Source organism: Sminthopsis crassicaudata, chromosome 2, assembly GCF_048593235.1.
Source record: "Sminthopsis crassicaudata isolate SCR6 chromosome 2, ASM4859323v1, whole genome shotgun sequence".
Classification (NCBI taxonomy): Eukaryota; Metazoa; Chordata; class Mammalia; order Dasyuromorphia; family Dasyuridae; genus Sminthopsis; species Sminthopsis crassicaudata.
Genome location: NC_133618.1, coordinates 499365636 through 499392834, shown reverse-complemented (window position 1 = coordinate 499392834; position 27199 = coordinate 499365636). Strand labels below are relative to the sequence as shown.

The 27199-nt window shown below is 48.2% G+C and overlaps 1 protein-coding gene across 4 annotated transcripts; it reads left to right on the top strand.

Moving 5' to 3' along the window:
* The first annotated feature begins 1357 nt into the window (after positions 1 to 1357).
* On the top strand, positions 1358 to 26795 carry SH3GLB2 (SH3 domain containing GRB2 like, endophilin B2). Of its 4 annotated transcripts, XM_074284937.1 has the most exons (12): positions 1360 to 1590; positions 14287 to 14428; positions 15569 to 15697; positions 16613 to 16746; positions 17460 to 17552; positions 20561 to 20623; positions 22300 to 22323; positions 23063 to 23152; positions 23785 to 23885; positions 24258 to 24272; positions 25161 to 25401; positions 25667 to 26795. In XM_074284937.1, the coding sequence occupies exons 1-12, from the start codon at positions 1528 to 1530 to the stop codon at positions 25772 to 25774; spliced, it is 1203 nt and encodes a 400-aa protein (XP_074141038.1). In that variant the 5' UTR covers positions 1360 to 1527; the 3' UTR covers positions 25775 to 26795. The 4 variants fall into 4 exon arrangements, with proteins under 4 accessions (XP_074141035.1, XP_074141038.1, XP_074141036.1 ...); XM_074284934.1 differs by lacking the exon at positions 24258 to 24272 and having other exon boundaries at positions 1358 to 1590; XM_074284935.1 differs by lacking the exon at positions 20561 to 20623 and having other exon boundaries at positions 1361 to 1590.
* Positions 26796 to 27199: the final 404 nt, after the last annotated feature.

The following is a 27199-nucleotide window of genomic DNA, read 5'->3' as shown; positions in this document are numbered from 1 at the left end:
AATTGTGGTTTATGGAATTGTGGTACTGTGAATATAATGGAATATTACTAAGCTATAACAAACAATTATCATAAATAAGAGAAGCATTGGAAGACAAATGAATTGATTTGAATGAACTAAGAAGAAACAGGAAAACAGCCTATGAGATAGCTACAACAACATTAATGGAAAGAATAAAATTTAAACGAAAAACGTCCAAATACATTTGGTCCTGAAGTAAAAACAAACAAACAAAAAAAAAACATTCTTTGCCCCCGAGGTTATTACATTTATAGATTATACTGTGAGGAACATTTTATTAAGCTGTCTCATTCAGTTTATTTGTTGCAACTCCTTTCTCTTTTTCCTACAAGGTATAGTTTATTGATTGGAGGGATAGGGGAAGGACATGTTTAGAAAAAGTGATGTAAAAAACCAAAGAAAGAAATAAAAAACAAATTTTTAAAAAATAGACCATATGGATGCATTTCTCTCTGAATGAATAAAAAAATATTTATGGCGTTCTTTGTAAGTGGTACCCTGCTAAATAAATATCAGTCACTGTTTATTAGTGCACCAGCAGAAAAAGGGTCACACCAATGAAATCATGGATTTATGGAAACATCAAAATATAATTCAATCAAAAGTCAGATGTGATATAGCTATAACGGACATTTCTGCGATCACTCCATCTTTCTTTCCTTGAGCTTTGTTAGATGGTGCGATTTCTGCACCGAGATGGCGTCCTTTCCTAGAGAGCCCTATCCCCAATTACTCCAATCAGCCAAACAGTCCTTGCTCCTCCTCTGAGGAAATGGGGTAAAGAACAGGAGTCTCGCACTTCTTTCCAGAATCTGGGACGCTCGGCAACAAGACACCTTTGTCCCGCCTTATTACTCTTAGTAATCACTACTTCTTACCCAGTTCGAAGCCCTTCTCCCTTAACTTGGGCCGGGAGATAAGCCGGGGTGGGGGAGGGGAAGAGGGACGAATAGGCCCACAGCCCTTTCCCTGTCCGTGGGGGTTGGCTCCAATCCAGGAAAAACAGCTGGCACGGAGGAAATATTGCGAGTGGAGAGAGCTCCGCAGCCTCCATCCTACTAACCTGGGCCATCTGCTGATATAGACAGAAAAGCGGGAGGGGAAGAGGCTCATGGGAGATTAAAAAAAGATCCTAGGGTCTTAGGGAAAGGGAAAAGGCCGAGGAAGAAGGGGGTGGAGGAAGAGGGGGCAGCCGGTGCCCTCGCTTTGTGTGGAGCTGGCAGGTACTTTCCACTTTAAGAAGCAGCCCAGCTGGGGGCCAGAGGGCAGCAGCGAGCAGCGGGCCGGGCCGGGGACGCTGGGCGCAGCGGGCTCTGTGCGCCGCGGCGGCACCTCCTCTCCCCGGAGCTGACAGGCAGCAGGTGGGCGGAGTGGAGGCCGGGGCGGTGGCGGGGCGGGCGCCGCCGGCTCCGATGCTGCGAGGCTGCTGGTCCGGACCGGTGCTCGCGGGAGGAGGAGGAGGGGGAAAGACAGAGGAGAAGGTTCCGCCAGCGGGGCGCCTACGCCATGGACTTCAACATGAAGAAGCTGGCGTCGGACGCGGGCATCTTCTTCACCAGAGCGGTGCAGGTAAGCCGCGCTGTGCGGGCGGGCGGGCGGGCGGGGCAGCGCCAGGCCTGGCTGCACTCCTGCAGTAGCCGGCGCGCTCTTTGGTCCCTGACTCTCCCCCTCTGCTGCGGACCCGCTCGCCGGGGACCTCGCCTCCCTGCCAGATCAGGACTCCGGGCTGCCGCCAAGAAGGGACTGGGGAGAGCGAGCCCGGGAGCCTCTGGGAGCGCCCGGACTGCAGAGCAGCCTCTCCGGCGCCGCCGCTCCCCGCTGCTGCGTCCTGTGACTCCGGTCCTGCATCTCCGGGGGCTCTCCCCGGAGGCCCGGATGTCGGGACGCGGCGGGGTCTGGCCGAGCATCCGGAGGCAGCTGCAGGAGAGCCCGGGGCCGAGGCCGCTAACGTGACCGGGCTCCGCATCCCCGGGGTCTGGGCTGACCGAGGCAGGGTCTGGGAAGCTTTCCGCCTTCTGCAGAAGGCCTTTTCCAGGAACCCCTTTTTTTCAGTCAGCTTTAGGGAGAAGAGCGCCTGTTCTCCGTCGGCGGAGCCTCCACTTTGGCTCCGGGGTCTCGGAAGCAGCTTGGTGAGAGGGGGTATGAGACTAGCTTGACTCGTGTCTGCTTTATCCGCCCCTCTCTCTAGTCCTCGCCTCCTCCATCACCGATCCCAGGGACCACTACACCTCGGTGGGGAGGCGGGGCTCCGAGGACCCCACCCGCTTCGCGCCCACCTCGCCCAGGCTCCTCTCACGTACCGGCTCGGGGTGGGGGCCGCCTGAGCCAGAGCCGGCATAGCCCCGAGTGCCCCTGTAGGAGCTCCAAGGAAAGGAGGCCTCCGCGGGTGCTAGACCGTGCCCCCGAGGCGGCCGCGGCCTGAGCTCCAGGCCGGCGCGGAGTTTGCATCTGGCAGGTTTTCCTCCGGGCTCTTTGTGGGAAGGGTGAGGGAGGCAAGAGAAGGATCAGGACCACATCCTGACCCGGACACGTGGCCGTGGGGCACACCCCCGGTTCTGAGGCTGGCTGGCAAACCCAGAGTACACAGACGTCGGGAGCGCTGGCTTCCCTCTCTCCCAGATGTGGAGGACGGCGGGGGAAGTGAGAGGGCGGGCGGAGAGTCCTCCCCGCGCTTCCGCGGCTCCTTCGCCAGCCTGGAAATTCCATCCCGGGAGCACTGGGGGAGTGGGTGGTACCGAGAGCCCGATCTCAGAGTTAGGAGACCTGGGGCTAGTCCCGCCGCGCTCTCCCCCGGCTCTCAGACCCTCGGGGAGACGGGATTCCTCCCCGAGCCTCAGTTTTCCAGAGGAGAGTTCTGAACGAGCGCTGCAAGTCTCCTCTTACTGAGCCGGCCAGAGACCGCTGTCTGCATTACCCAGGGAGGGCAGGAAGCAGCGAAGCACAATGGGTGGAAGGCTAGCTCTGGGTTCGAATCCTGACTCATTCATTTATCTGTTGTCTGACCCTGGGCTAGGCTTTTAGCCCCTTTTTAGTCTCATTTTCTCAAATGTAAATCGTGAGAGAGAGAGAGACGGAGACAACAGCGCCTACCATGAAAACATTGTTGTGAGCCCCAAATGCGGCCATGTTCCCGATCTATTACGTCCCTAACCGGAGGGCTCCGTGGGAAGCAGAGCTGTTTTCAGCCTGTGATAGAGTATAGAGAATGAGCGGGTCTCTCTACCAGCCTAGGGCCCCGTTATTGAGTGTCCTTACGCGTCCCCGTCCACGTTTACTACGAGTTCCAGGAGACTTTTCTCCCATTCTGGAGGCAGAGACACGGAAAGCTGCTTTTTCTCTGGACTTCCCACACCGCCTTCCTCCCATCCCCCCACTTATGCTTATTGCTCTAGGATGGGAAATTAAGGGCCCTCCCCCAGTAGGGAATGATTGTGTTGTCAGGGCAACCATACTATCAGCCCTTATATCTAGCCTAGACTGGATTGGCAGGTTCCTTCTCACCCTTCCCACCTCCACCTAGCCCTCCCCCATCTGTCACCTCCACTTACCTCTGAATGCTAGGGAGAAACCCGGACAGACCCCTCTCCCCACCCCCTTACCCCTCTGGGGGGCTGGGGTTTCCTGCAGTGTATGCTCATCTCTGGGTGTGTGTGTGAAGAGAAGGCCCCACATGTCTGGGCAGCAGCTACTAGCAAATGAAATCTTCTCTGGGAGTAGGAGGGACCCTGTCCCACGCAGCTGGGATCTGGGAGAGAAATTTATAAATAGTGTCCCTTTTTGTCTTTTCTTTTCTTTTCTTTTCTTTTTGCATACCAAGCCCTGCTGCCTTCTGGCCCCAGAGGAACTCCCGGTGCCCAGGATCCTTGGGTCAGGCTCCTTTTAAAATAGATCAGGGCCAGAAGATCAAACCTGGAGAGAATATGAGGGGTGGAAAGGGAGAACAAGACGGAAGAGTTAAAAGGAGGAAGGTCCAGATGTGCTAAGCGGTGATGGGCAGGTTTCCGAACCTTAGACTTACAAGTTGTTCGGTGTAAAGAGCCCTGGATCTGTAGTCCCAAAACATGGGTTTAATCTCTGCCTGTGTAGCCTCGGGTTTTAGCACAAGTCACTCCTCCTTGAAAGTGGGGCCTCCTTTTCCTTGCCTATAGAATGAAGAGCTCTGCAAGGTCCTTTTTAACTTTAAATCCTAAGTTCCGAGTCATACCGTCCTTGATCTCTGCAGCCTGAGTTATGAGCAGAGGTGAGCTTCCTGAAGGACAGATGTAATCTCTCTCTCCCCTCTGCTCCAGTCTCAGATCCCTACACCATAGTCTTTTCCAGTGAGAGCCTCTGCAACCATTAATCTTATCACTGCAGAGGGATAGGGCAGAAATTAGTCCTAACCAAACATTTGAGGCTCCTGGAAGATCCCAAGGTATTTGAGGGGAGGAATGGAATCTGTCAGAGATCTAAGGATGGCAATCAGGGTTTTATGTCCAAAGGAAGCTGGGAAAGTCTTTTTCTCCAGACCTGGGGTTCATTCTGGTTCCCCAAATGGCAAGCTGGATGTCAGGGTAAGAGAAGCAGCCAGACTCTGGACCATGATGGATGATGGCCCTAAAGACTATGTGAGCTTCCCTGTCTGGTATCATAGGGTTTCACTTCCTGGGTAAAAGGCTGCTGGAACAAGAGATTTCCAGGGCTAACAAACTATTTCAGCTTCTCTGATTTTCTCTGGGTCTAGTTACCATAGTGATGGCAACTTTAAAAATGACTGGGGAAGTGGGAAACACAGCGAGCACAGATGTGAGTTGGGCTTTGGACATTGGAGCTTGATAAAGCAGCATTATCCTCACATGGATTCATCCGGCAGGCGCCTGGAAGTGCTAGGCTGCAGCTCACAGGATCTTAGGATATGGGCCTTTTAAGGCCCACTCAAACTAATCTCATTTTTCATATTACAAAACCCAAGAAGGGGAATGACCTTGCCAAGATCACACTGATAGGAACTTGTAGAGTCTAAATCTGACCCAAATTCAGTGTGTTTTCCACTACAGCCTTGCCTTGGGAGACAGATAGGTCTTGTTGAGATGGACAAATCCATAAGCATTTATTAAGCCCCTGCCAGGAACTAAGGATGCAAGTGCAAAAACTAAGGTAGTCCCTCCGCCTGTAAGGGAAGGATAGGTCTGCACCTGTGATTTTATTGGTATAGAGAAGTTCTGGTTGATGAAACATCATTAACCGTGCCAGTTGGCACCTTCTCTGTCTTCAGCCTTAAGATCACTAAGAGATGAACCGTATCCAGGTTCTACAGCTAGCCAGTAGCTGTCAGACAGTATTCGAATCGAGCTAACTCTTTATCCCCATCCCAAGCTTCTACTTAAATAAAACAGATATGTGGTCATTTAGGGTGGACACTAATAACTAGGGAATGAGGAGAGGCCATTTGAAGGAGGTATCACTTAAGCTGAGCTTTAAAGAGAGCTTGGAGTTCCAAGAGACGAGGTGAGGAAGAAGAGCTTTCTGGCGAGGGGAAGCTGTGTAAGAGCAAAAACGTAGAGGTAAGGCACAGAAAGTAGGAGAGGGCTGGAGACATAAACACATTACCCAGACAGATGTGGATAGTTGAAGTGCATTAGAATAAGGGACACTGGAGACTGGAGAGAAGGATGCCTTCTGAAACACCTGTTCTCCCCACCTCTGGATGCAGTGGGATGGGAGGCGGGTGTCACAGGGGCACAGTATCTTGTTGTTGGGTTTCTCACAGAAAGAGGGAGGTTGCTTCAGCTTGGAGGTGACTGGGGACAAGCAGAGTAGACAGGTCTAAATGAGAGACTTTTTTTTAGCATGAGAGAAATTTGGGAGTATTTGTGAATCGCAGAGCAGTGGAAACAGGATAGATTGCATCTATTGCAGTACAGGGGGAGGAATGAGGAAGAAGGAAAGGTGTGTGATTGAGGGGAGAGAAGGTTGAGCTCAGAGGAAAGGGAGCCCCCAGGCTGGGAATCCTACAAATCATTGCCCATGCTGCATTAGCCCAACGGTGGTCCTCCCCTCATCATCAGGAGGGAGCCTAGGATCCTGGGAGGCAGCAGGAGCTACATGCTCACTGGGAAGAAACCCAAGCCCTCGTGCATTATTGATGGGCTTGTTTTCTCCTCCCCGCCTGCTCCCCACGCCAGAGAGGCCCCTCCTCCATAATTTATCACTATTCCTCTGGGAGAAACCAGGGCAGGGCCCTCAAGAAGGACTTTGTTGGGCTGTGAAGCCTCCCCCTTTATCAGACACGGGGCACTGGGCTCAAAAGCTCCAGCTCTGGTGGGGGGGGGAGCCCGAGGTAAAGGCCTCCTGGGAAGCATTGCCCAGCCCACCCAAGGGGGGTTCTCCAGGTGCCTGCCTAGGGCATGCTGCTGCCTTCTGCATGGCTGGGCATACTGAGCAGAGGCTGGGATCTGGCCGAGGGTAGGGGGCCTTTCCACCCCAGAGATATTTCAGAATAATGGGGTTTGGGGAGTCCTGATAACTTTCTCCTCTTCCTCTCCCCTTCCATTGAGGGAGTCTAGAAGCTTCCTGCAGGGCACTGTATTCATGTAGCAGAGATGCCCGAAGCAGCATCTGACCCAGGAGAATCTGTAGAAAGTGACTCAGATCTCTAGCAATTATCAGGAAGACAAAGGCCCAAATTAACTAAGGCTCTGAAAAATGTGCTATATATATATATATATATATATATATATTTTTTTTTTTTTTTTTTAAATCTGAAGGATAAGTGAACAACTGCTTGGGCTAAGAGATGGGCTGCTAAGAGATGGTAGAAAACCAAGCTTTCAGATCCTGATTTAATGTCATCTTCTTCTTCAACAATGACTTTCTCTTGTTGGCTGCCTGATTAGTGCAAGGCACTGTGCTAGGCTCTGGGGACACAAAATAAAATGAAAAAAAGTCCCTGCCCTTAAGAAACTTGCCTTGCACTGGGGGGATACAACTGGCAAACTACTCTCAACAGATGTTAGGCATGGTAACCCTAAGAGCAGGGAGACGGCATTATTAACTAAGAGGATCAGGAGGGGCTTCAGATAGGGGGTGACTCGTGCTTGAGCTGAGCTTTCCAGGAAGCTCGGGACTCTTAAGATACAGAAGTCAAAAGGGAGCACATTCTAATTATTAGGGAAAATTTGGAAAGGTCAGCTGGAGCCAAATAGTGAAGAATATTAAGTACCAAGATAAAGAATCTATATTTTATCCTAGCAGCAATAAGGAGCCACTGACATTTCTTAAGCCAGGGACATCTGGTTTAGGAAGGAAATTTTGGCAGCTCTGTGGAAGATAGAATGGAGAAAGGAACAAAGTTGAGAATCCAATTAGGAAGCTATTACAATAGTCCAGGCAAGAGATAATAAGGGTCTGAACGTGGGTGGTGGGCAGTGAGTAAGGGGGAGAATGGGACATAGATGAAGGATATTACCAAGGGAGAATCCACATGCATGAGGAAGCAGAGCAAGCCAGGATGATCCCAAGATTGTGAACCTGAGGGTCTGGAAGGTTGGTGATGTCTTAACAGAGGAAGGGGAATTGGAGGGAGAGCTGGATTTCTGAGGAAATGTTTTGTTATGGTTATATCTTGTTGGAGATGCCTGGAGATTCAGTGAGGGACAGTGATACAGAACTAACTTTTGGGAGAGAGAGGTCTTCACACTAGAAGCAGTGGAACAAACATTTGTTTGGGGAGATTGAAGCTCAAAATAGGTGAGGAGATTGTGAAAGAATGCCTAGCTACTTTTCAACAATGAGGTGATTCAGGGCAATTCCAATAGACTTGAGATGGAGAGAGCCATCTGTATCCAGAGAGAGGACTATGGGGACAGAATTTGAACCACAGCACAGTATTTCCATCTTTCTTGAAGTTGTTGTTTACTTGCTTATTTTTTTCTTTCTCATTTTTTCCTTTTTTGATCTGATTTTTCTTGTGCAGCATGATAAATGTGGAAATGTGTTTAGAAGAATTGCACATGGTTTGGATATATATAGAATTACTTGCTGTCTAGGAGAAAAGGGAGAGGGAAGAGAGGAAGAAAATTTTGAAATACAGGATTTTGCAAGGGTGAATGTTGAAAACTATCTTTGCATGTATTTGGAAAAATAAAAAGCAATTATTATTTTTAAAAATGCCTAACTACTTTAAATGAGTTTTAAGTCCCTAAATTCAATAGTTAATATGTATGACACAATCAGTTATTTCCTAAGGTACTAAGAAAATGTATGCTTATGGCCCAAGTGATGAGCTCATTGAGATAGAGTATGTAGCCCGGGACAGAGTTATTTAGGGAGCATGTTATGGATGATAGCTCCACAAAGAAGACTGAAAAGGAATAATCAGAGAGAAGGGAGGAGAACCAAGAGGGAGAATCCAGAAAAGAAAGAGTACCCAGAAGAAGGCTGTGGATAGTGCAGGAATGATAAAGACTGAGAAAAGTCCATCTTTTTGGGTAATTGAGAGATTAGTGGTAACTCTGGAGAGAGCAGTTTCAGTTGAATGAAGCAGAGAAAGGGTTGATAAGTGAATGAAGAGAAATGGAGTAGCAACAGAGAGTAATTAGCTTTTTTATTCCTTGGATTTATAAAAAGAAGGAGAGATATAGGAAGATATTTTAAGGGATGATAGGGTTAAATAAAGTTAGTTTTGTTTTATTTGGGGCAGAAGGGGAGGGGAGTAAAGGAAATTTGGAAGTGTTTCTAGGTATCAGCGATGGAAGCAGTAAGTAGAAACTGAAAATTAAAAGAGAAGAAATTGGGATAATAGAGGAGATAATAGGGGATAGAATAGAAGGTTCCCATTAAAGGGTTGGTCTTGATGGGGAGAAAGGCCATCTCTTCAGTGGAGACTAGAGTAAAGAAAGAGAAAATGGGAACAAAACAGCAGAGGATCTTGAGATGTAGAAAGAAAAGAGTGGGCTTCAAGCGTGATCAGTAAAGGTCCTTGGTAGAGACAGTGAGGTGAGGGGTTCCAGGAGAGAAAGGTAAGAGGAGAAAGGTAGGCTTGTTCACCACCATCTCATCAGGCAGGATTTATCTGGTACTGTAAGGTTTACAAAGCACTTCACAAATAGTGTCTCTTTTTTGCCCTCTTGACATCACTGGGACGTAGGTGCTAATATTATCCCCCCCCCCCCATTTTACAGATTTGTCTTCTGATTGGGTGCTTTGTCCAAAGACCACACATAGTGAGTTTTGGAAGTAGGATTTGGACTCAGAACTTCCTGACTATAAATTCCACCCTGTCCCTGAGCCACCTGGCTGCCACCTTGGAATGAATCAGGAATTTGTGACCTTAGAGAGTGATTTTTAGATTCATCGATAACAACCTGGAAAGAAACTCAAGTTTTCTGTACTTTTCAGGGCTTTTGACTTGGATGAAGGGATAATTAATGTGTGGGGGACAGAATCAAGGTTTAAAGGTGTCCCAACAGGCTGGAAGACTGGGCTGAAAGTAAACGGAAAGTACTATACTAAGTTTCAAAAATTCTAACTCCACAAGCACAGCATGGGGAGGCCACGTGAAAAAAAGACCAAGGTCACACTCAGTGAGTCAGCACCTGATAGATGTGGCTGCCAAGAAGCAAATTGGATCATGGGCTACGGCCTGGAAGTAGTGTCCAGGGTAGTAGGGGCGGTGGTTCTCCTAGTCTCTGCCCAGGGCAGGCCACAATTGGGAGCATTGTGTGGCGTGCTGGGCCAGTTTGGAGGGGCACTGGCAAACTGGAGGAGATCCAGGCAAAGGGATTGGATAGGTGAGCAGACTGGAAGCCAGGTCTCGTTAAAGAGTAGTTAAAGGAGCTGAGGACTTCATCCTTCAGAAAGAATGCTTTGGATTGGGAAATGGAGAGAATGAGGGCTCTGAGTATTTGAAAATCTAGCGTGCAAAACAGAAATGTGTTGGGTCGGGCTCCAGAGGAGAGAATTAGAGGTTTAGTTTTGGAAATTACAGAAAGCCAAATTTCAACTCAATATAAGAAATCCTTTCAACGAATGGAAGCTGTCTGAAAATGATTATATTCCCTCGAGAGATGGTGAGCTTCATGCCTAGAAGTGATGTTCAGAAATTATCGTCAGTTGACTTGTTTCTACACATGCTAGGTTCACTTCTTTTTTTCTTTTCTTTTTTGGTCTCTCTTGTGGTTTTCCCTTTTTTTTTTTTCTCCCAATGTGATTTATAAAGAAATGTGTATTTAAAAAGTTAATATACATGTAAAAAAAGTTAGAAAAAAAAAAAGAATTTTTAGGGAAAGTCATGTCGCTATACTAATTTAGGGTTGTTTCCCCAATTTATCCTTCTTGAGGACCTGTTCCCACTCTGATCTGCAACCTGATCTGTTTTGTCCTGCTCCATTTTTGAACTGGGCCAGTTAAACAACCCCCTCCTGAGTGCTAATCATCTTAATGCTGAACTTAGTGAGGAATTCAATCTGTTTGGGCTCTGCAGCTTAGAATTCCCAAGCTCAAGAAATCTACCAGTCAGCTTCCCCAGTAGCTAAGATTACAAGCATATGTCACTTTTTTAAAGTGTCTACTGTGTGCAAAACACTGAGCTAGGAGTGGAGGAAGAGAAAAGTTCAGGTAAGATTTGTTTCTTGCCCTCACGGAGCTTATATGACCTAGTTGGAAGAAAAAAATGCCAACCCTACTATCTATAATATTCAGTAATCCCATGCATTGGAGACTAGAAAACAAAATGTTATGTGGAGTACAAAGGATAAAGTTTTTACCTGAGAAAAAGGGGAGACTTTTTTGAGGAAGCAGCTGTAAATTGGACTTTCAAGGACGGGTAAGAAGTGGATAGGGGAAGACAGAAAAGGAAGACATCCTGGGCATAGGAAACAGTGTGGTCAAAACCCAGAGGGGGAAGAGAAGAGTTCCATAACTTTGGAACAGTAGGCTAGTACTTACTTGTGGAAAGCTCTGAATACTGTACATGTGAGTTAGAATTTTACTTAGGTCCCTGAAAATTTAATCAAAGCAAAAAGGCTCTGATTATTCTGGCAGCAATATGAAGGATGGATCGGAGCGAAGAGAGATGACCAAGAGATTGCTGTACTTCAAGCCTCTGGTATCAAGGGCTCACGTGAGAGTGACAAGAATAGGGAAAAAGCAGCACATGCAAGAAGTGTTGTAAAGGGCACATTGAGAGGACTTATTGCGAGTGGAGATATTGGGTGAGATGTCAGCAAAGTGTCACGGATATCTCTGAGGTTTTGAACATGTGAGATCAAGAGAAGGGTAGTACTGCTGCCAGAGGCAGGTCCAGCTTTGCAGGGGAGCTACCAAGCTCAGTTTTAAGTGCCAGTGGGATGTCCAGTCCCGGTGCATTTCCTGCATTTGCCAAGAATGTTGCAGAAAGGATTCCTGCCCCATCTGGGACTCTCCCTCCAAGGTCCCCTTAGGATGTCTAATTCTAAGAGTCATGAGCTCATAGGATTTAGAACTAAAGAGACTTTAGAGGTCATTATCCAAACCTATCATTTCATAGGTGAGGAAACTGAGGGCTCAGTGAAGTGACATGTCTGAGATCATTTAAATGAAGGAAGTTGAGATCTGGGATGTGAATTAAGTTTATCAGATTCCCAATCTGATGTTCTTTTAATTGCAATTTTGTTATCAATGGATGTTATTTGGGGTCTTGGGAATTCTGGAGGGGTGTGGTGACCAAGGTGGTGTCTGCCAACATTGCTGAAAGCAATAGCAGAAGTAATCAATTTTAATTGGTAATTGATAATTTTAAGAATATGTTTAATGTTTTTGGGTATATATCTATACCCCTTCAAGTAGGATTCCTTAATCCTATTCCTCCAAGAACATATATATCCATGAGCTCCCTGTGACAAGATGGGAAGGAACTAATGCATCCTATGCTACTCTCCTCTCCCTCATCTCTACCAAACAGCAATTGCCCTAGCTTGTGACTTATCTACATTATACATTATTTTAAAAAATTTCCCCATTATATATGAAAACAATTTTACATTCTTTTTTTTTAAAAAAGAATCTTTTTAAAAAAGATTTTTGAATTCCAAATTAATTTCCTTCCTTCTTTCTCTCAAGAGAGAAGACAAGCATTTGATATAGGTTTTGCACATGCAGTACATTACAATTTTTATAAATACCCTCCATCTGTTAGACTGTCATTTTTCATGGTGCAATGGAAAGATCACTAGAGATTGGGGACCTGGGTTCAAATTCCACCTCTGACCCTGAATTAACTGAGACTTGTGAAATGAGGGGAGTTAGCTTACTAACTAGCTCTGTGGTCCCTTTCAGCTTTTAATCTCTTTTTTCTTTTCCCCTGAGGCTGGGGTTAAGTGACTTGCCTGGGTCACAGCTAGGAAGTATTAAGTGTCTGAGATCAAATTTGAACTCAGGTCCTCCTGACTTCAGGGCTGGTGCTCTATCCACTGCGCCACCCAGCTGCCCCTCAGCTCTTAATCTCTACCTAGGGTTGCATGCTTCATGGGGAGAAAGGAGGCAACAGTCTGAAGTCCGATCAAGGGGCAAAAGAGTAAGAGAGGGAATTTTGGAACCTTAACAGTCAGATTTTTGATGTCCTGTAATAGCAATCGGGGAGTGACCCATCTGATTCATTTGAATGAATTTAATTAGCATTTTGGTTCATTGGAGCTCAAAGAAAATTAGATTGAAGCTCAGTTTTTTATTTCAGCCACTTTCCTAAACCAAGTGAGAATTTTTCTTAGTTAGAAGAGTCAATCTGACAAGCATGTCAGAGATAGATGAGAGTTCATTTCTTCATTTATAGAACATTTAGCTTCCTGTTATGTGCAGAGGACTGTGGTAAATAGACACATGAAGTCCTAAATGTCATTTAGTCCAACTCTCTCTTTTCTTTTCTTTTTTTTTTAAATAGTATTTTATTTTTCCAAATACATGCAGAGGTGGTTTTTGACATCTACATTTGCAAAACCTTGTGTTCCAAATTTTTCTCCCTCTTTTCCTCCCACTTCTCCCCAAGACAGCAAGCAGTCTCATACAGGTTAAACATGCACAGTTCTTCTAAATATATTTCTATATTTGCCATGCTGCGTGCGTGCGTGCGCGCGCGCACAGCACACACACACACACACACACACACACACACACACACACAATCGAAAGAAAAAAAAAACAAAACAAGCAAACACACAACAAAAAGGTGAAAATAGTAAACTTCAATCCACATTCATTCTCCATAGTTTTCTCTCTAGATGCAGAACAGCTTTTTCCATCCCAAGACTATTGGAATTGGCTTGAATCACTTCATTGTTGAGAAGAGCCACGTCCATTCAGAATTGCTCACATAATTTTGTTGTTACTGTGTATGATGTTCTCTTGGTTCTACTCATTTCACTCAGCATCAGTTCCTGTAAATCTTTACAGGCTTCAATGAAATCAGACTGCTCATTATTTCTAATAGAACAATAATATTCCATAACATTCATATACTATAACTTATTCAGTCCTTCTCCAGTTGATGGGCATCCACCTAGTTTCCAGTTTCTGGCCACTACAAAAAGAGCTGCCACAAACATTTTGGCACATACAGGTCCCTTTCCCTACTTTAACATCTCTTTGGGATATAAGCCCAGTAGTAACACAGTTGGATCAAAGGGTATGCACAGTTTGATAGCTCTCTGGGTCTCATAACTGAGACCCAGAAAGATTGTTCTTTGATCAGGTGACAGAGATGGGGATTGAATCTAGGTCTTCTGATTGCACATCATCACAACTGCGACCTCTTTTCTTATAAATTTGACAGTCTAGTGGTCCAGCCTATTCCTTTTCCTAATGGCTTAACTGAAGTGACAAGGCAGGAAGTAAATTTCCTGTGAGAGCAAATTGGTGCTGAATCCCCAAACTATACCTAGTTCTCCTGAACCCCATAAATTGGAGGACAATTTCAGTGTGGAAAAGGTTTAAGAGAATGGCCACATTTCCCCACCCTAATGATTAATGATTAAAAAATGTTTCTCTCCTCCATTACCCAATAACATTCTTTCTCCTACATACACTCTGAAGCTGCCTGTCCCAGAGGCAGGAGGATCCAGGGATGGTTAGTTTGGATCACAGTCAAACTGTCATAGAACTTGACTTAGAAAACAACAAATTAGCATTCTGTTGTACTGCATTCTTACTTATTTTGTTCAGAATTTCAGAGTGACATTTTAATCTGTTTCTGAGATGTGGCTGTTCATGAGTTTAACTGAATTCTCTTTTTCTTTTTTCCTCTCTCCCCTACAGTTCACTGAAGAGAAGTTTGGACAGGCAGAGAAGACAGAACTAGATGCTCATTTTGAAAACCTCTTGTCCCGGGCAGATAGCACCAAGAACTGGACAGAAAAGATTCTTCGCCAGACTGAGGTGCTGCTGCAGCCAAATCCAAGTATGCAGCAGGAATCGGGATGTATTTGGGTTTGGAGGTGTTCTGTAGCTTTGGAGGTGCCCACCTGAGGGCAGAGGGAATCTAGCCAGATTTAGAGGAGGGTTCTGGAGGGCTAGATTCACACAGCTGGAATCAAACTCTTCAAGGGTTCTATCACATAAGGTAGATCATTTTAACATTTGAAATGAAGATATATTGCCTTGGTGTGGCTGAAAAAACAGTAGGATATAAGCTTCTTGAAGGCAGGAACTGTTTTTCATTTTGTCTTTATATCCCCAGGACCCAGATGGCAGTTCCTTGCAAATAGTAGGTGCTTAACAATTGCTCATTGGATTAGGGGTTTGGGTGGGGAAAGGAGAAAGAAGAGAAAGCTGGAAAAATAGTCCTAGGAAGGACACAAGACTTTGCCATCTCTGTTCAAAGGAGAAGGCACAAAAGAATCTTGCTCTTGGACACAAAGACTGGGATAGAAGAACTGGCTACAAGAACATACCCTGTGGGACAGAAGAGGGAGAAATACTCATCACAAGATGCCAGAGCTAGAAGCAACCTTAGAATAGAGAGTGTTAGAAAGGATCCTAGAGACAGACTCCTTCCTGAGGAGAACTGAGAGGGGTGAAAGGATCATATATTTGGAGAAATAAAAGTATGTGCTCAAAGCTACATAGGCACTAAGTAAATAGCAGAATTGGAATCTGAACTGTGGTCCTGTGACTTCTTTTCCCTGCATCCTATTTTCATAATAACACGTAAAATGGGGACATTGGACAACTGTGGGATCTCTTTCCTCTAAGTCAGAGTACTATGTATAAGGCCTACCTAAGGAGAGAAGGAAAAGTTGAATTCATCCTATTTTTTTAAGTTGCTATGTAGTTAAATTAGTTGTTAAATGAGAATCTTTTGTTTGGTATGGAGGAAAGTTATAAATATGTATAAAATGTAAATGTCTATTATAATAAGAATAGCTTGTGGAGTCTATATCCTTCGCAGTCAGTAAGTAGTGAGGGGATGGCTGCTGGGGGGGGGGGGCGAGGATGAGGAGAAGAGAGGCTTGGAGGCTGAGGAGGAGTGGCTTAGATGACCCCTGAGTTAAATGTGTTGGGACCTTAATGGGCGGGGGTTTTATGGGTCTTGTTCCAGGTGCTCGGGTGGAAGAGTTCCTCTATGAGAAGCTGGACAGGAAGGTTCCCTCTCGAGTCACCAATGGGGAGCTGCTGGCCCAGTACATGTCAGAGGCTGCCAATGAGCTGGGGCCAGAGACGCCCTATGGTGAGGCTGAGCCTCTGCCCAACCCGACTTCTTCCTCTTTCCTTCTTTCCTGCCTCCCTCTCTCTTTCAGCTCTGTCCCTTTTTCTCCCGCTCTCCTCCACAGAAAGCTAAAGCTGTAAAGGCCTGAGAATATACAGCACCAGAATATAGCATTTGAAACCTGGAAAAGTACTTTAGAGACCTTCTAGTCCGTCCCCCTCATCTATTATCTTAAAGAAACCAAGCCCTACAAGAAGCGCTTGCCTCATGTCACATAGCTCTTAAGAAGCAGGAGTAATTTGAAGCCAGTTCTTCTCCCTTTCTCCATAGGGCAGAGGCCCGTGCCCTGAAATCTCCCCAGCCTCTCACATTCCCTGGCCTCCACCACTCCAATGCCCCACCTGGCGGCACTGGCCTTAAGCCTGCCCCACACACTTAGGGAACGACTCCTCAGGTCTGGAGCACAGGGACAAGTCTCCAGCTTGGTCTGCTTTCCTAAGTGTCTTTATATGTCTCCTTTGTATTTGTACGGTTTCCTGGGAGTCCCTGTATACCTTTTCTCGTGTTTATATGAGAGTTTGTATGTTTTAAAGTCTGTGTTTAAGTTTTCTGCCTTCGGCTAACTTATGTATGGGGGCTTCTCCTGGAATTTGTGTACATCCAAGAGAGTGGGTGGGTACCCCCAAATGTATATGTTCTTCCATATGTTCTTCCCTTGGGTGATGGGTAAAGCTGTATTTCAAGCTTTGACTGAGCCATACCCACAGTATGGCACATGTGCATGCATTCAGGTGTGTGTCTAGGGGGTGGGGAGAGACTCTCCCTCTTTCTTTAAGGTTGCCTTCCATCCTCCCCGTCCTGGTCCTGGGTATATAAGTTTTCTATATCTCTGTATTTCCCTATCTAATACCTATTATCTTTGATTCCCTACCTCAGGGAAGACCTTGATCAAGGTTGGGGAGACTGAGAAACGTCTCGGTGCAGCAGAGCGAGACTTCATCCACTCTGCTTCCATCAACTTTCTGACTCCTCTACGCAACTTCTTAGAAGGGGATTGGAGGACAATTTCGGTAAGGAAAAGGAGAACTGCCTCTCATCTTCATCGCCCTTCCCCCTTCCATGATTAGAGGACTTTTTCTCCCATCACCCCCCTTTGCAGGTATCTGCAGGGAAGCTGCTTCTTCCAGGTTGTACTTGGTAAGCATGAGAACCCACCTCCCACTTGGGTTCTTCCAATAAGTTTATGTCCCATCAAGACAAGATGAAATACTTAAGACTATCTTTTCAAAAACTCATTTCAGTAAACCTTTATTCAGTTCTTCCAGTGATAGGCACTGGGGATACAAAGTTAAAAGGTGACACTGACCCTTCCTGCCCTCAGATTGCTTATAATCTTGGGTCTGCTTTAACTCTGGGCTGGAAGTCAAGGGACCTCAAAGACCATGTAATCCAACTCCCTTATCCTAGGAGCGAGCAAACAGAGCCCTGGCCACAGAAAGGTCATTTACCCAAGGTCACCCTGAAGTCCCAGAGGTGGGACTGGAATCTACACCTTTTTTTTGACCCCTAGTCCAGCTTTGTGGCCGTGTATGTTTGCTTTTCCACTCCGAGGTTCTCACGTGACTTGGCTACTGTCACAGATACAGCAGGGATCGGCCGGCCATGTGTCAGCCCCTGCGGTCGGCATCGGGCCCTGGAGCCCAGGGAAACTGGAACAGTTCCTCCGCTGCCTGGGCAGAGGCTAGCCTGCCTAAGTGTCTTTCTGTTCTCCTCCCGCCTACAGAAAGAGAGACGGATTCTTCAGAATCGACGCCTGGACCTCGACGCCTGCAAAGCCAGACTGAAAAAGGCCAAAGCGGCCGAAGCCAAAGCTGCGGTAAGTTCTCCCCTCATCGTTCCCCATGATACTCAGGGTCTGGCCCTGCCTTCCTGGAGAGGGAAAAGATGGCAGGAGGGTAAGGTGGTGATGGGAAGTGGGAGGCAGGCTGTAGGAGGAGGGCTGCACAGTGCCTTTCCCTTGGATTGGTCACCACTTTGACCCTACTTAAAGGTTGCCTGGTTTTTGGCATGAATTCTCCTTAACTTGCCTGAGTAGCCTTGGAATGGCCTCTCCTGTGTAGGGGCTCTGAGATGGACTGATTGATTTTGTGGCCACTTTCCCTTGAGGGATAGGGAAACACTTCAGTAGCTCTTCCTATCCCTCCCTATCCTAGGTTCCCACTGAGCATGTCCAGGGGTGTAATATCTACAACCTTATTGACCCTGCTCTTTAACCTTTGACTTCTGGGAAGAGACCAGATGGGTACCCCATCTCTGCCCTGGGCTTTGGGTCCCCAGGGTTCCTAGGCTTTCCTTTCCTGCTGTTTTGGACTCAAACTAGAGGAGAGGGTGTGTCTCTTTTTCCTCCATATCAAATGATGAGAATCTTTTACATGGCCAAGATAATTGCTAGGTGAGGGGGAGGGGAGGTTATTACACTGTGGCCAGCAAACCTGTTTGCTAATCCATCAGTGCACATCAGAGCCTTCTCAAGCCTGGGGTGGGACTGTCTCTTGCATGTTCTCTATTTCCTCTCCTTGCCCCCTATGCCTGTTTTGTCTCCTTCCTATCTGAACTTGAGGAATTGGGGTGAGGAGGAGGCTGGGGCTCCCTCTCCCAACTCCATTAAAATTCCTATTCCCTGGAGGAACTTCTTCCCTTCCCCCATTCCATTTCAAGGGAAATCAGGGAGGTTCTTTCAAGCTGTTTTGATGGGACTCTGTGGGGCCTGTCACTGGAGAAGAGAGCACTGCAGATCCTCTGCACAACAGGGTCCCCAAGGTTCCCAGGCTCACCCATGTTTTGGGAAGCGGGGGGAGTGCAGTGATTTAAACACTCCTCCTATTTCAGGGCCAAGTATGTCAAACTTAGAATGAGGAATAGGACTTTTGGGGAGTGGTATCTTCCTGGGTAGTGGTAAAGTATATCAGCTGCTGAGGGCATCTAGCTTCTAATCTCAGCCTTAGAAGGATCAGATCAGCCAGGCCCTATCCCAGGCAAAACTCGGAGAGATGGCCCGTTTTCTAAGGTCCCTGGAGTAGGGGCAGACAGGACTGTTTCTAGTGAAAGGTAGGAATGTTGGGTGTAAGAAGCTGTGTCCATGTTTCTCTTTTAGTATTTTTCCATCTGCCTTTCTTCCTGAATCTGGCTCACGACTAACCTGCTGCTTTTTAAGGCTTGCCCTGTACTCTTTCCTTTCCTTCCCCAGACTATCTTTCCCTGTATTCAAAAGGCCCTGGGGAACACTCCAGATCCTAGACACCTAAAAGACCAAGCTATCAGTCTTCCCTTCTCATTCCCGGCTCATACCCTAGGAGAGTTAAAACACCCCGGGAGGGGGAGGTTAGGAGATTCCCAGGGGATCATCCAGAGCTAATTATCAGGCCTGAGTTAGAGGGAGGGTTCTGACCTGGGCTGCACTTCCCAGTCCTTTGGGGCCAGTCTCCCTTGGGTCCTCTGGGCCTTTGGGGAGCACAGATAAAAGTACAGGTCACCCCCAAACCCCTTCTGCCCCTCCCTGGGGGCATCCCCCTTCCATTGCCCCAAGTTCCCCTGCCAGGATCTCTTCCAAAATGCCATCTCTATGAATGTCTGCATCTGTCCGTCCTGTCCTCTCCGACAGGGAAGGAGGGAGATGTCTCTCTGGGGCGTTTTCCTGTAGCTGCCTGCGCTGTTGACTCACTAACTTTTTTTGTTCTTTTTTGGTCTGCTTTGGTAACTGGGCTCAGTGTGAGGGAGATGTGAGTATATCTGTGTCCCAAGTGCTGTGCTGCTTTGCCATTTTAATTTTTATTGTTGTTGTTGTTTCTTCTTTTCACCTTTCCCTAAGGGGCCCCTTGCCCAAACCTACCTGGAAGGGTGGTGATTCAAAGGTGGGCACATTGGAACTGGCTAATGGCTCTCTGTCTCTGTCCCCAAGAGGCCATTAGAACATGGCCCCTGATGTTTGGGATGAAATGGGGCCTTCTGATGGTCGGGAGCTCGTCTGGTCTTGGCTGCTTGGCCCAGTCCTCCTCTTGGAAGCCCAGGCCACCTTGCCTGGGTGCATCTTGGCCTGGAGCCCCAAGTTGGGAGAGGCAGGTGCTGTCCTTAAAAGTTGCTCTATCATGCTCTGGTCTGACTGGGCACATGGGTACATCCTCAGTCATGTCCATATGCCATTCACCCAATCTCATTAGAACAGAACCATCACATGGAAGGGAGGGGGAGGGGAAGGGTCTGTTTCATATGGTCCAGGGTTTTGGGATTAGGGTGCTGCACTGGTGGGATGGTCCCTTGTGGCTTAAGTGAGTCCGGGGTGGGGGGCGGCCTGGGAGGGATGAAGGGTACAAGGGCCAGGTCTACTGGTAAAGTCTGAAGGCAGAGTCCAAGCCTTCCCTACCACCTCCAGGCCTCTCTTTCTTGAAAATCGTGGGGGGAGGTGGGGTTGGACCACTGACCCAGAAGTCTTCAGTACTCTGCTGTGGGGACAACTTTTCCTCCCTTTCCACCTGAGACATAGTAGACACCTAATAAATGTTTATTGATCGATCATTTGATGCCAAAGGTCTTTCAACACAGACACCTGACCAAGTTTGGAGTTCCCCTTTACCACCTTTGGCCCTGCAGGGGGCTGCTGAGCTAGGGCCTACCCCCAGGCGGGTAGATAGGGGATCAGCTGCAGTTTTGAAGTGGGGGGAGGGTTCAGGTTCCCAAGCACAGTCCTCCTCTGTGGTGCCCCGCTCCCCAGTCCTTTCTCTGGGCTCTGAGTATGGCATTACCTCGGAGGGTCTGGTTCTAGCTTCCTGGCCCCAGAGACCTCTGGCATGACTCGTCCATGAATTCTGTTCCCCTCCCCAATCCCAGGCCGTGCCTGATTTTCAGGAGACTAGACCTCGTAATTACATTCTCTCTGCCAGCGCATCCGCGGTAAGCTCCTTGTCCTATTTCCCCCTCCCTCGGCTTCCCCTCTCCTTCACTGTGCTGCCTCCCACCTCTGAGTAGGAGATGGGGATCCCAGTTGCCAGCTTTCTTCCCCCTGATCCCAGCTCTCCTCATCTCCTGACCCCTTCCGAGGCCCCAGAGGGTGGGAGAAGGGAACTTCACACCCGGAGTGTCAGAGGGTGGCAGGAAGATTTGAGACCCCCCCCAACGTCTGGGTTCCTCTTCCCTCAAGCTCCAATTCTTTGGCCAGGGAGGGTGCAGAAGGGCCAACCCCTCCTTCACGCCTCATCTATGCCCCATGTCCACAGCTGCCATCCATGGGCCCATCACTGAACTCCTCCCAGGTCGGTTTCCTTGTTTCTCAAAATGAGCCAGCCCATGTCGGGCCTGCTCACAGGACTATTGTAAGGCTCAGCTGAGATGCTGACACACAAACATCAAAGCTCCATAGAGGTGTCAGCTTCCTGAAAATGGAGTGCTCTGCCCTTGGCAAGCTGCTGAAAGAGCCCCGGGAAGGGGGGAGCCAAATGTCACGGCTCTCCAGAAGTCAGTCCTGAGACTGGCTCAGTAGCGGCTCTTGCTCACTCTGAAGCCCAAAGGGATTAATGCTGAGGGCAGGTAGCACCCCTCAAAGCTGACCCAAAAAACTAGCGTCCCTCACCACGCAGACCCAAACAGCCCCACCTGCAGGAAACTCTGAAGTCTAGCACTCTCCTACCTTGTGTTTCAAAGGTGTGAGTGTGTGGAGAGGGGAAAGGGGCAGGGAGGGGGAGTGAGGGCCCTAAGCATCCCAGCCAGAGCCAGAAAGGGCCACAGTCCTGGGCCTTGGCAAAATGGTCACTGTGTGGAGGAGGGACAAACGGAAGGCTTCCTGGGAGGTTTTCCCTTAAGGCCCTATGGCCAAAAGGTTCTTTTCCTCTCTCAGGATCTATTTACATTCTATATATGGGTTTTATATTTCCACCTCTACATGATCCTATGATTCCCTGTACTTCCTCCTGATCCTGAGGAGTCTTTGGAAGGGAAAAAGGGGTTACCGAAGGAAAAGGGCCTCACTCTTCACATCCTCCTAGTCTCTTGCCAAGAACTTCCTTTTTGTTCCCCTACTACCCTATTTGAGCCAGGAATGAATCCCTCTTCTGTGGATGGGAAACCTGAGACCCAGAGAAACCAAGACTGGCTCAGAGTAAATAGCGAGTCGGGAGGTATGGCCAGGCCTGGAACCCCGGTGTTCCAGGCTGCCACGTGCTTATTGCCCCTACCACAGAAAAAGTCTGGGCCCTCAGCAGAGAAGGCAACGCAAGAGTCCAGCTGGCCAGCCATACTCGAGCCACTTACATTCATTACAATAGAAGAGGTTTAGGTTAAGGACAACTTTCCCAGTGATACAGGGTGGCAATACCAAGGGAATGCTGAGCGAGGGCTGGTAGTTCTTTCCTCCCATGCTCATTCCTCTCTTCCTTGCTTTTCCCAAAGGCCATGCATGTAGCATGCTGGACTGACTTGTCCCCTCATGCCCAGCTGCGGCCCCTACGATGCAGGGATAGGGTGGGGGGTTTCCAGAAGGCTGGGGCTGCTGTTGAGCACTGGGCCTTTTGGGGGTAATGGGGAACAGACCAGTCTCTCATCCATATTGATGTCTCCTGTTATGGTCCCTACAGCTGTGGAGTGATGAAGTAGATAAGGTAAGTGCTCCCTTGGGGTGGGGGAAAGTGAGGGATTTGTACTTTTAGGGACCAGGCTAAGTGGTATGCTGGAATTGTGGTCCCGTACTTAACTATGAGACCTGCAGGAAGTCACTTTCATGTATCCAGGCCTCAGTTTCAATTTTTGAATTGAAATGATAGGAGCGGGAGATCTCTCTTCCTCTCTGCTATGTTCTGTGGTTCCTCCAGGTCCAATAGTCCAAACTCTGCCATTCTGTGGGCCGGTCGTCTTGTCCTTGATTCTAGAGCACGATTAAATTTTGGGCCTGGGGGTAGAGGGGCATTTTGAGGAATCCTAGGAGATGAGACTGATTTCTGGCTTGTTTAGAGATTCATATTCTTGTATAATGAGTAGCAGACTGCTTACTTTCTGGGGTGGAGGAGGGATTGAAGGGAGGGAGAGAATTTGAAACTGAAAGTTTTTTAAAAAGGAATGATTAAGAAAAAGAGATTCATGTTCTGGAGCTGAGGCACAGATCAGGATAGAAAGGCTGAATTGGGAGGAGGAGATGTCTTGATCCCCAGCAGGTGAGAAGGAAGAACAGTGTTCCCACGGGAGAGGGAGAGGTGGGGGTGCCTCAGCATCTAGTCCAGTGCCCAGCACATTTATTCAGATCCTGGATAAATACGCTTGTTGAATGATTGAAAGGGGCTAAAAGAGGGGAACTCACATTATCCGACACTTTTCACTCCCTACTCTCACTCCAATCTCTTTCAGGCAGAGCAGGAGCTTCGTGTGGCCCAGACAGAGTTCGACCGGCAGGCCGAGGTCACTCGACTCCTGTTAGAAGGAATTAGTAGTACCCACGTGAGTGTCCCACATTCCCCTTAGGATTCTGGTACCTTGGTGTTGTTTTCCAATCCCCTGCCTCCGGTCCCCAAAATTCACAAAAATCTCAAGTCAGGTTCATGGACTCAAAGTAAATACCCATGGGAGAGAAAGCCCATGAGGAGAGGACACTACCTAGCACAAATGAAGGAATCTCTGATTGTTGGTTTTCAGACATTAATGAAAGGCAGGGCACTTTATTTCAAATTCCAGTTATGTTTAAGACCGGTACTGTGGCCAAGATTAAAGAAGGAACCTCACTGGGATAGGAGGTTGAAGTATCCTCAGAAGTAAGCATTTAAGTGCCTTCCGTGAGTCAAGCTCCTTACAAATCCTCTCATTCAATCATCACTATAACCCTGTGAAACAGATACTATTATTATCCCATTTTATTTCCTGAGGCAATGATTTGCCCAAATTCACACACCCAGTAAATGTCTGTTGGGATTTGAATTCAGATCTTTTTACTTCTGGGCAGGAGTACTGAGTAAATTGTATCTCCTCCTTTCTCAAAAGGCTTTTTCACTGCTCTCTGGGTAATGAAAAATGCCAGGGGAGGGGAAGGAGAAGGGAAAGGGAAATGAGGGTACTTTGCTCTTACCCCCCACCAGGTGAATCACCTTCGTTGTCTCCAGGAGTTTGTGGAGTCTCAGGCCACATATTACGCACAGTGCTATCGACACATGCTGGACCTACAGAAACAGCTGGGCAGGTGTGCACTGGGAGGGGTAGCTGGGGTACAGCGGGATGGGAAGGAGAAGGGAGGGAGAACCCATTCACTCTCGGGCCAGGAAGAAGTCTGGCCCAGTACCAGGGCCATCTGACACGGAGTGATTGCTTATTCGGACCCACTCCAAAGTAGGGCAGATGAACCTTTGGGGTGGTCTCAGCTTGGAGTTAGAATGCTTGGGTCCCTTCTCTGACGCTGCTCTCCACCCACAAGGATATAAACCATTCTTCCCCTCACTCAGGAGCCTCAAGGAGTCAGGTCTGGAAAGTTCTTTGGTGGGGAAGGTGGAAGGGAGGCAGGGGGCAAAAACGCCAGTATTTTATGTGCTTCTCTTGCCTTTTTCTCATGCGGCAGCACTCAAGGAGTGATGTAAGTACGGGTGGTGGAAATTGTCCCATGTTTGATTAGGAATGGCTCACAGGACGTTGGTCTCCCATCCCATTGTCAGGAAGCTGTGCACGCACAGATTGAACCTGGGATATGGCAGCTAGCCCCCTCTGTATCAGGCTGAAGGTTCACTAAGCTCTGGGGAGGGGAGGGGAATGGTGGCTATGACCCACCTTACAAGCTCAACCCGGTCAGAAACGATTTCTCCCTCTTATAAGAGCTCACAGTACTGTTATCTTTTTTTCTTATTTTAATTTTTACTATATTGTGTGTGTGTGTGTGTGTACACATAAGTATATATATGTATGAATAAGCATTGTCTCATCTCTCCTGCGGGCAGAGATTATCTTAGTTATCTTTGTGTCTCTCTGAGGCTTAGCACTGGGCCTTATACTAGGATAGGGACGGGAACAGGCCTTATCTCTGACTTTACTGGGGACTTCCTCTTCAGGAAGCCCCCTCCCATTATAGGTTAACCTATTCCCTCCCCTCCTCTTAGAAAGTTACCAAGGTTAAATGTCTTACCCAGGTTCTCAGGACCAATATGTGTATGGAGAACTCGAAGTCAGGTCTTTGGGGCTCTGATGCTGGCCCTCTATCCATTCTGCCACTCGAACGTAAGAAACATTTCTCAAAACGAATCAAGTCAAAAAACATTGACTAAATGCCAGCCCCTGTGCAAGGAATCCCACTTCTTGCCTTCAAGAAGCCCACAGCCCGGGCGGTGTGAATGCCGCCTCCCTCATTAAACAAACAGTATAAGGTCATATATTAAGATGCTCTCGTGAAAAGAAGGGAGGGAGTGCATCTCTAAAGCAAGGCCCTGGAAGCCCGAGTTTTTCTCCTTGTTTCCCTCCTCCTCCTCCCCAGATTCCCGGGTACCTTTGTGGGCAACACCGAACCTGCCTCCTCACCTTTGAGCAGTGCCTCCCTGGCCACGGCTGCTGCCACCATCCCAGTGGTGCCCACTGTGGCAGGCATGCCGTCTGCAGGAGAAGCTGCCATCAGCTTGGATGACGTGGCTCCGCCTGCCAGCGGGACCCGAAAGGCGCGGGTGTTGTACGACTATGAGGCGGCCGACAGCAGCGAGCTGGCCCTCCTGGCCGATGAGGTGGGCCTGCAGTAGGGAGCCCCGCGGTGGAGGGAGGGGATTCTTGGTGGGGGGGACTTGCATACTGCACGCCCTTTGGACAAAGGCAAGCGGCCAGAGCCTCCTTTGTCTGTCCCATGGGCACGCTGTGGGTCCGAGGCTCGTTGGCAAGTGGGTGCCTAACTCCAGCCCAAGGCCGAGGGGAGGGAAGGATTGCAGTAGTAGGGAGCCCCCCTTGGGTAGAGGGTTATTGGGCTTCTAACCCTCCCTTCTGACCTCTCTTCAGCTCATTACGGTCTACAGCCTCCCTGGAATGGACCCCGACTGGCTCATAGGGGAGAGAGGCAACAGGAAGGGGAAAGTACCAGTCACCTACTTAGAACTGCTCAGCTAAGCAGGGCCCTGGGCCCACCTTCTGAGGGCTGCCACGGCTCCCCGCACCTTCTCCCATCACTTCCCCACTTTCACCCTCAGGTGGGAGAGAGAAGGTAGAGGGGAAGGAAAAGGGTGCTGTCCCTTAACTCCCCTCGCTTCATCCTACTGTTTGTTTCTTCGTTACCTTGCCGAGATCCTGGCTCAGGGTGGAAGCTGTATCCTCCCTTCCCTATCATGGTCATTCCATTAGGGAGCAGAGGATGTCTCAGAGGAGATCCCATTCCCTGATCTTGCTTCTCCCATTCCACCTTAGGGGACACTGGAGGCCTCCTTCTCTACTGCTTTTCTCAGCCCTCCTGCCCCTGCCTCTAAGCTTACTGAAGGAAGTAGATAGCAAGGCTTCGAGGGAGGAAGCTAGGCCTTGTGGGGAATCCAGAGAAAGGCTAACAGTTATATGGTTGGGGAGAGCGGGGCCCCCAGGAAAAAAGGGGGTTTGAATGCAAACCTCCCTGCTATCTTGATAACTTGTTTTGGAGGCAGGGAGTCCTCAACGGTGCTTATGGCTGTGGGGCCAAAAGCTCCTCCGGATATTTTAATTACCACATCTTTCGAACCCCAGGCTTTGGCTAAATCCCTTAGTTGCCAAACAGAAAAAGGGGCAGTTTGGTCCTGCCTGCTTCGAACCTGGTGGACCAAGAAGGGGAGAACATGTAATGAAAGTGATCTGAGCTTCTCTGGAGCAAGGAAACTCATGGAAGTTCCTCTCATTCCCATAACTAACCCACACCTGTCCCAGTCCCCCAGGGTGATCCCAGGGACAGGGACCATGGAAGCCTCTTCACAGTCTTTTCAGTCAACACACCTTAAGTGCAGCGTCTTTCCTCTTGCTCCTCAGGTAGGTAGCCAGGCAAGGTCCTTGTGGCCCATCCCTCTGCTCTGTCTTTAGCCCTCTCACTTTTTAACTGGCATTTTTACTCCTGTGTCAATGCCCGGCTGCTCAGCCTCTTGTGAATGATAATAAAATCACCTGTAGTGCACAAGCTTCTGCAGTCAGGCGCTTTTCTTTTCCGTCCCCAGCTTCTGAACTGGGCCAGAGCCACTCTTTTCCTGATGCCCTCTGGGCTACAGCCTCTCTAAATGTTCTGCCCACAGCTAGGGTAGGCTGCATTTACCAGCCCCAGAGGATGACTGGGGAAAAAACTAACCTAAAGCATATACATTTTAGAGGATCATTTGTATGTTCTGATCTGCTACAGTGCTTAAGTAGCACTACCGGAGTGAAAAGGACTTAAGAACACTGAGCCTAAGAGCATGAGGGGGGATGAAGGGAAAGATGCTACAGTGGGCTAAAAGAGTAGACTGATCTTGGATGTAAGTTCTCCTTCCTTCCTTATCAAATTAGACAAATTCACCTCTCTAAGAACCCATTCTCCCGTTTTGTTTT